The sequence below is a fragment of the Lemur catta genome, chromosome 3 (genome assembly GCF_020740605.2).
Source record: "Lemur catta isolate mLemCat1 chromosome 3, mLemCat1.pri, whole genome shotgun sequence".
Lineage (NCBI taxonomy): Eukaryota > Metazoa > Chordata > Mammalia > Primates > Lemuridae > Lemur > Lemur catta.
Window position 1 is genome coordinate 46,823,686 of NC_059130.1, and position 8,925 is coordinate 46,832,610.

General features: G+C 38.3%; 1 protein-coding gene across 1 annotated transcript; it reads left to right on the top strand.

The window, feature by feature from the left end:
* The first annotated feature begins 580 nt into the window (after positions 1-580).
* LOC123635350 (ras-like GTP-binding protein O-RHO) lies at positions 581-970 on the top strand. Its single transcript, XM_045547444.1, has 2 exons — positions 581-733; positions 854-970. The coding sequence occupies exons 1-2, from the start codon at positions 581-583 to the stop codon at positions 968-970; spliced, it is 270 nt and encodes an 89-aa protein (XP_045403400.1).
* The last annotated feature ends 7,955 nt before the right edge of the window (positions 971-8,925 follow it).

Consider the following 8,925-nt stretch of genomic DNA (forward strand, 5'->3'; position numbering starts at 1 on the left):
TACTCCCCAGCGAGACACCATTTATTTGGGGGTGGGAGGCAGAATCACTAACATAATACTCTGAAAAGCCAAAGGTATGCCACTGTGCTTGAAAGTGAGTGCAACTTGACTCCGAGGGACAGTGCTACTAACATAATTCACCTCAGGCTGTTAGGGACAGAAAAACAAGTGAGAGGTAATGGAAATCAGAAACACAGAAAGGAGAAAGCAGTTACAGAAAAACAATAAGTAGGAAATGGTTGCGGAAAAATAAAAAGAGGAAACAGTTACTTCAATATTAATGAGGTCATTAGGCCATGGAACACTGACCATCAGTCAGAGAAGGGAAATGGAACTTTCCCCACAGTACATATAACATAACCTTTAAGTCATGTCCAAACATAGAAAGGGATCGGCTCTTTCCTTAGTAGTCTCCTCTTCAGCTACTCACTCGCTGGTTTCTGAGCTTGCTGGCGAACAGGAGTCCTCAACAGGAGGAGGTCGGATTCGGAATAGTCGCCTGAGGCTTTCATCTGAGTTCAAGGTACTTTGTACAACTTCTGCCAACCACGGCGTACATCCCACAGGGCATCTGTAAGCCATGGCTGCCAACAGGAAGAAACTGGTTACTGTTGATGATGGATCTGGCAAGACTTGCTTGCTCATAGTCTTTAGCAAGGACCAGTTCCCAGAGGTGCATGTGCTCATGGTGTTTGAGAACTATGTGGTAGATATCAAGGTGGATGGAAAGCAGGTAGAATTGGCTTTGTAGGAAACAGCTGGGCAGGAAGATATGACCATCTGAGGCCCCTCTCCTACCTACACACTGATTTTATACTGATGTGTTTCTCCATTGACAGCCCTGATAGTTTAGAAAACGTCCCAGATAAATGGACCCCGGAAATCAAGCATTTCTGTACCAATGTGCCCATCATCCTTGTTGGGAACAAGGAGGATCTTCGAAATAATGAGTACACAAGGCGGGAGCTAGCCAAGATGAAGCAGTAGCCTGTAAAAGCTGAAGCAGGCAGAGATATGGCGAACAGGATTGGCACTTATGGGTAGGTACATAGAGTGTTCAGCAAAGACCAAAGATGGAGTGAGGGAGGTTTTTGAAATGGCTATGAGAGCTGCTCTGCAAGCCAGATGTGAAAAGAAAAAATCTGGGTGTCCTGCCTTGTGCCTTGCTGCAAGCACAGCCCTTATGTGGTTAATTTTGAAATGCTGTTTATTAATTTCAGTATAGGATTACTGGCCTTTTTCATTTATCTATAATTTACCTAAGATTACAAATCAGAAGTCATCTTGCTACCAGTATTTAGAACCCAACCATGATTATTAATGATGTCCAACCTATCTGGCCCACCAGGGTCTTTCTGACACTGCTCTAACACCCCTTTTCTGCACTCCCACCTGACATACCAGGTGCTAATTCAAGGACTTTCTTAATTACTTCTTACTTCTTTCTAGAAACAGTTGGTAACTTTTGTGAATTAGGCTGTAACTACTTTATAACTAACACATCCTGCCTATCATCTGCCAGCTACAACGTATTCTGATGTGTCACCACTTCAGAGCTTTACTCCTTAAGAGATTTCATTGGCATAGCTCTGGGGTGAGCATCCAGTTTTTTGAAAATGTGCTCAGCCAGAAAGGCCCAAGTCCATGCAGCTGTGGCAAAGTTACAGTTCTGTGGTTTCATGTTAGTTACCTTATAGTTACTGTGTAATTAGTGCCACTTAATGTATGTTACCAAAAATAAGTATATCTGCCCCCAGAAAAAGAAACATAGAAAGGAATTCAGTCCTAATTACAACTAACCTTTACCTAAGCATAAAGCATATAAAAAGAAGAACATAAGTAGATAGGGTTTTCTCCACTTGTGGAGACAGACCCATTTCCCCTTAGGAAATGTACTTTCGCTTTGTACCCTAAAACTTCACTCAAAAGAAATTCTTCACAGATGCTTACTGAGAGTCTGTCACCTCTCTCTGTTGTGCAGGCCAAGGTTTGCAATTCCTCCAAGCCAGGAGCCCCAAAATTGGGACAACACTTCAAAGTCCAGCTATGGACTGAACCGTGACAAGGCCAGGGCAGAAACAACAGCCAGCTTTTTGGTTCTACCTGTGGCTCAATTCCCACATTAACTGAGTACCAAATAATATGTAAGCCTCTAGGTAAGCAAAGAAGAGTAAGGCAGTTTCTCCCCGAAGTTATTAGAGCATAATGGAGAGACTGAGAAGTAGTCAATTACAATGTCATCCACAATAATAAACTGGTAAGGTATTTATCTTACAGTTTATTAGGGGACAACAATTACAATATAACAAACTGTAACAATAACAGGCAACATTTATTGAGCACTTAGGTGGTATGCACTGCATGTATTCACAATATGATGAAGTACCAACTATTTTTATTGTTTTATAGTTTCCTAAGTTAAACAATTTGCTACAAGGTCACACAGTTATTAACTAGAAGACTGGGATATGAACCTGGGTAGTCTGAAGTGAACACCACTGTTTGATAATCCCAATGCTCTGCCCCTTTTGTGATAGAGAATGTTCTGGAAGCACATAGACTATATACTTAATCCAATCTGGGACTTGCCATAAGATATTAATCAGGGAAGTAATCATATTTGCATTTGGGAATGATGGCTTTGACAGTATGAGGAGGGTGAATTAAAGGCCTAAGAGCCTGAAGGAAGAAATGCCAATGATGCAATTATCCAGGCAAGAGATAATGAAAAGTTGAAGTAAAGCAATGGCAGTAGAGTTGGAATATAAAAGTTGTACTACTATCTGACATCTTAGATTCCTATTTTAGAAACTTAACCTCCTCAGAAGAAGCCTTGCCTTTTTATTTCTAACTTTGGCTATGAATTCCTTGTTCTGACCTATTTGTCCCATTCCAACTACTTCCAGTGGTAGGGGGAAGTGAAAAAGATGGTAATATAAGGTAGAGACAGCCAGGCAAGAGTGGATAATAATAAGCATCTGTATAGTGCTTTCATATACATTATCTGTCTTAATGTTCATAACAAAGCTGTGAGGTTGGTGTTCTCTCCATTTGGAAATTAGAGACTGGGACCTAAAGAATTAAAGTGACAAGTGACATGCCAAGATGACATAATGAGTAAGTGGCAAAGTTGGGTTAAATTCTGAGCCTTTTCAATTATCTACAAAGAAAGTAGAGTAAATAAATAAATGATTGTTTTAAGCCACCAAGTCATGTCTTAGAGTGGATTGCTACACAGTAAAAAAAACAAACAAACAAACAAAAAACTAGGGATAAAGGGATAAATGTTAACTCCCTTAGTCTGATTAAGGGCATCTGGAAAACCCAACAGCAAACTTCATTATTAGTATTAAAACATTAGACTACTTCCTTTTAAAATAATTAACAAGATAAAAATGCCCACTATTGTAGCTTTTTAACAGAGATGGAAGTCCTAGCCAGATTCTACAAGAAAGAGATAAAAGATACAAGATAGGACAGGCAGAAACACCACCTTCATTAATCACACAGGATATGACTGCCTACATAGAAAACTCAAAAGAATCTTTTGACATATTATTGCAAACATAGTTGCAATGAAATTCCAATCAAATTCCTACCAGGATTTTTTAAAGCCTGACATGCTGATTCTGAAATTTATATGAAAGAACAAAAGGGCAAGAATAATTTAAAAAAGAATTAGGTAGAGAATATTCATCCTATCCAAATCCAGAATTTCTATAAAGCAGAAGAGTAACTAAGATAATGTGAGATTGGCATAGTGACAAAGAGACTACTCAGACTAGAGAAACAGAATTTCTATGATAGATGAGATAGCAGATTGGTGGGGAAAGGGGAACACTTCACTTTATGGTGCTGGCATAATGGACTAACCATGAGGGAAAAAATGAAACTGGATTTCTATCTCATACCATATATTAATACAAAAAACATTTCAAAATGATTTAATGACTTAAATGTCTCATACCACATACAAAAATTAACTCTAAGTGGATCAAAGACCTAAAAGTAAGAGCTAAAAATATATATAAACTCTTAGAAGAAAACATAGATGTTATTTCTTCATGAACTTGGATTGGTCAATTTTTTTCTGAGCTATGACACCAGAAGCACAAACAACTAAAGAAAAAATAGTGACATTGAACTTCAATTTAATTAAAATTAAAAATTTTGTGCTTCAACGGATATTACCAAGAAAGTGAAAAGACAAAGCACAAAATGGGATAACATATCTATAAATCATGTATTTGACAATAGTCTAGTATCCAGAATACATAAAGAACTCTTAAAAATTTAGGAATAAGGGCAGGTGGGAGTGGGAAGGCAGGGATGGGTATATTCATATCTAATGGGTGCAGTGCGCATGGCCTGGGGGATGGACATACTTGAAGCTCTGAGTCTGGTGGGGCAAAGACAATATATGTAACCTAAACATTTGTACCCCCTAATATGCTAAAAGAACAAAAGGAAAAAAATAACATTAAAAAATTGAAGAATAAAAAGACAACTCAATTAAAAAATGGGCAAAGGATTTGAACAGACATTTTTCCACAGAAGCTATATAAATCACCAATAAGCAGCTGAAATGATGTTTAGAGTCATTAGTCATTAGGGAAATGCAAATCAAAACCACTATGAAATGCCACTTCATACCCACTAGGAAGGCTACAATAAAAAATTACTGACAATAACAAGGGTTGATAAGAATGTGGGGAAACAAGAACCTTCATACACTGCTGCTAGTACAAAGGTAAAATGATTCAGCCCCTTTTGAAAACCTTCTGGCAGTTCCTCAAAAAGTTAAATATTTCATTACCATGTGACCTAGCAATTCTACTCCTAGGAATATACCCAAGAGAAATGAAAACATATGTCCATACAAAAACTCATATTAATATATGAATATTCATAGAAACATTATTCATGGTAGCAAAACGTTGAAACAATCCCAATGTCAAAAATAAAATTAGACCAAGTTACAATTTTAAGAGTTCATTGTGCATACGAAAGTACAGTTTGCAAACTGAGAGACCTCAAACCAAAAAATGGCACAAAGTCTCAATTTTACACTACTTACAGCACAGCTTATAGAGCATAAAGAAGGAAGTATTTTCACTTTTTTCATGATTGGCTGTCATTTTTTTTTTTTTTAAGACAAGTAGAGCTATTTAAGCCGATTTATCTATAGCTGATTGGTTTAATTGCACTGAATCATGTGGTAAGGACAAAAAGCTTATGTTTTTGTTTTGTTTATATTTAGGAGTAGAGTTTAGGAGAAATCAGGATGGATTAAGTTTGGGTTACATGGCTGTGGGCAGTTGGCCTTGAGGTACCTAAAAGCTGGCCTTCATTTTTATTTATTTTTTAACAATGTTTATCGTCTGATAAGTAGATAAACAAAAATGTATCATATCTATACAATGAAGTATTGTTAAACCATAAAAAGAAATGAAGTACTGACACATACTGTAACATAGATGAATCCTGAGAATATAAGTAAAAGAAGCTAAGTGAAGAAGCCAGTCACAAAAGACCACATATTGTATGATCTCATTTACATGAAATGTCCACAACAGGCAGATTTATAGAAACAAAAAGTAGATTAGTGATTCTCAGAGGATGGGGAAGGGAATACAGAATGGGGAGTGATTGCTAATGGGTGTAGGATTTCTTTTGGGGGTTGATGAGATGTTCTGGAATTAGATAGTGGTAATGGTTGCAGAACTTTGTGAATATACTAAAATTCACTAAATTGTACACTTTAAAGGCTGAATTTATGGTATGTAATTGATATCTCAATTTTTAAAATTACAAAAGAAAAGAAAGACAAATGTGAAAGAAATACAGCAGACTACTTTTAGAACCTTTGGACTGAGAAGGATTTCTTACAACACAAAGAGCACTAACCATAAACAAAAGATTGATACTTTCAACTATGTTAAAATTAAGAACTCTGTACATCAAAAGACATTTTCTTTTTTTTTTTCTTTGAGATAGAGTCTCACTCTGTTGCCTGGGCTAGAGTGCCATGGCATCAGCCTAGCTCACAGCAACCTCAAACTCCTGGGCTCAAGCAATCCTCCTGCCTCAGCCTCCTGAGTAGCTGCGACTACAGGCATGTACCACCATGCCTGGCTAATTTTTTCTATATATTTTTAGTTGTCCAGTTAATTTCTTTTTATTTTTCAGTAGAGATGGGGTCTTACCCTTGCTCAGGCTGGTCTCAAACTCCTGACCTCAAGCAATCCTCCCACCTCGGCCTCCCAGAGTGTTAGGATTACAGGCCTGAGCCACGGCGCCATGCCCAAAAGACACTTTCAAAAAAGCAAAGATGCCAGCACTTTGAAAGACCAAGATGAGAGGATCTCTCTCACAAGACCCCCATCTCTAAAAATAAAAAAAGTTAGCCTTCATGGTAGCACATGCATATAGTCCCAGCTACTCCAGTGGCTGAGGCAGGAGAATCACTTCAGCCCAGGAGTTCAAGGCTGCAGTGAGCTATGACTGAGTCACTGCCCTCCAGCCTGAGCAAGAGTGTCTCTAAAACAAACAATCAAACACCAAAAAAGCAAAGACAAGTCACCTAGAAGAAAATATTAGCAACACATACAAATGAAAAGGGTTAGAATCCAGAATATATATAGAACTCCTACACAAATTAACAAGAAAAAGATGGACACACAATAGGAGGGAAATGGGAGAAAAGCATGAGCAGGCATTTTAAGAATGTTAATACTGCTTCATTTGACCAGCTTACAAAAAATTAAAAAAGAAAAAGAAAAGAATGGTTAATAAACATATGAAAACATATGCTCAACCTTATTTATAATCAGGGAAATTCAAATTAAGATCAAAATACCATTTTATAATTACTAATTTGGAGGGAAAATTTAAGTCTGATAATATCAAATGAGGAACGATGGATACTCCTGTTACAAAACAACTAGGTGTGTATTTTGTACAATCAAGTTAGGAAACAATCTAGCACTATCTAAAGTTGAAAATAAGCATAACCCCTGTCTCAAAAATTCCATTTTTAGGTATTTATCCTGGCCTTACTAATCAAAGTGCAGTTGGCTAACCAATAGCATTTATATCACCTGGAGCTTGTTAGAAATGTCCAATCCCAGGCCCCAGATCTTCTGAATTAGAATCTGCGTTTTAACAAGATCCCCAGTTGCTGTCAATGCTATTAAATTGAGAAGTACTACCCCAAAGAAACTCTTGCACATGCACCAGGAGAAATGATCAAGAACATTCATAGCAGCACTGACGGTAACAGCAAAGAACTGGGAACAATACAAATATCCACTGAATAGAGTGTAGATAAATAAATTGTGGTATTGTCATAAAAGCTAGGTGCAGAAAGATATATACAATTTGATACCATTTTTATAAGACTCAAAAACAAGCAAAAGTAAACAATATATTATTAGGGATCCATATATGTATATATGGTTAATTCTAAAAGAAACAAAGGAATGAGAAACATGCAATTCAGGGTAAGGGTTATTGGGGCAAAGAGGAAGGAGAAGAGCAGACAGTAACCTTCACCAGCCTAGAAAGGTTCTATTTCTTAAGTTGGGTGTTGGGTTCAAGAGTTTTTGTTATATTATAATGTAACTTATCTATATGGCTTTTTGTTTTGTTTTTGTTTGTGGGTTTTCTGTTTGTTTTTCAGACAGAGTCTCACTCTGTTGCCTGGGCTAGAGTTCAGTGGTGTCACAATAGCTCACTGCCACCTCAAACTCCTGGGCTCATGCAATCCTCCAGCAATAGGCTCCTGAGTAGCTGTGTAAGAGCAAAGGTGACTCCATGACAGGCTAGGCTTCCTGGAATAGGCCTAAGTTTCGGTTTCCCTGGCCCGGGCCCTCCCCTTCCCCGAAATGACACCGATGACCACCGGAGGATCCCGAGACTTGGAGCCCACCAATCAGGAGTTAACGTGACCATAGAACCGACCAATGAGGAGCCGACACGGTCAGCCAGCCTTGAAGGAACAAATGAACTGAGGCAGGGAGGGAGGATAGTGTGCACAGCGTATGTAGCCCGCTGGAGAGCATAAAAGCTTAGTTTTACCCCAGGACGGGGTCCTAGTTCTTGGAGAGGCCACTGCGCTGATGCTCTGGAACTTGGACCCTAGCTCGAGCTAGCCAGTAAACTCCTTTGCCTTTTGCAGCCTTGGTGACTCTGCCTCTCTGTTCCTGGGGCCGAGGGAAACCGGTTCTAACAGCTAGGACTACAGGCATGGACCAGTAGGCACCACACTGGGCTGGGGGGTAATTTTTTTTTTTGTAGAGCCACAGTCTGGTCTCACTGTGTTGCTTAGGCTGGTCTCCAATTCCTGGGCTCAAGCTGTCCTGCCTCCGCCTCGCCAAATGCTGGGATTACAGGAATGAAACACCAGGCCAAGCCTTGGGTAATATAAAATAATGAATTTATGAAATATCTGAGATTTTATTTTACAACCACTAATCTTCAATGTTGAGGATTTAAAATATTGTCCTTGTTCCAGTTTTTTTTCTCTATAATTCCTTAGACATCTGTGCAGATTTTCATTCCCATGTAAGAGTCAAGAACAGACAAATGTCATCCTGGACATTTCCAGAAATTGGTTTCCCAGTTGCTCTGGGGGAAGACTGCCTATTAAAAGAAAGCTCTGATCTTTTCTTTACTGGTTCTACTTGACCTAAATTTGACATTTCAAGTGACAAGTAAAAAACAAAACAAAACAACAACAAAACAAAAACCCCCACTAAAACACAAAAGAGAAAGAGACAAGTAAAAGGTTATATGTCTGTGATACGTATTGCATATGCTATTCAGCTGAGTCTCACAACATCCTGTAAGAAGGAAAGATAATGGTGATGACACGTTTATTTTAGACAGTAGGTAATTCTGTTCATCTTTCATGGAAAAAAAAAT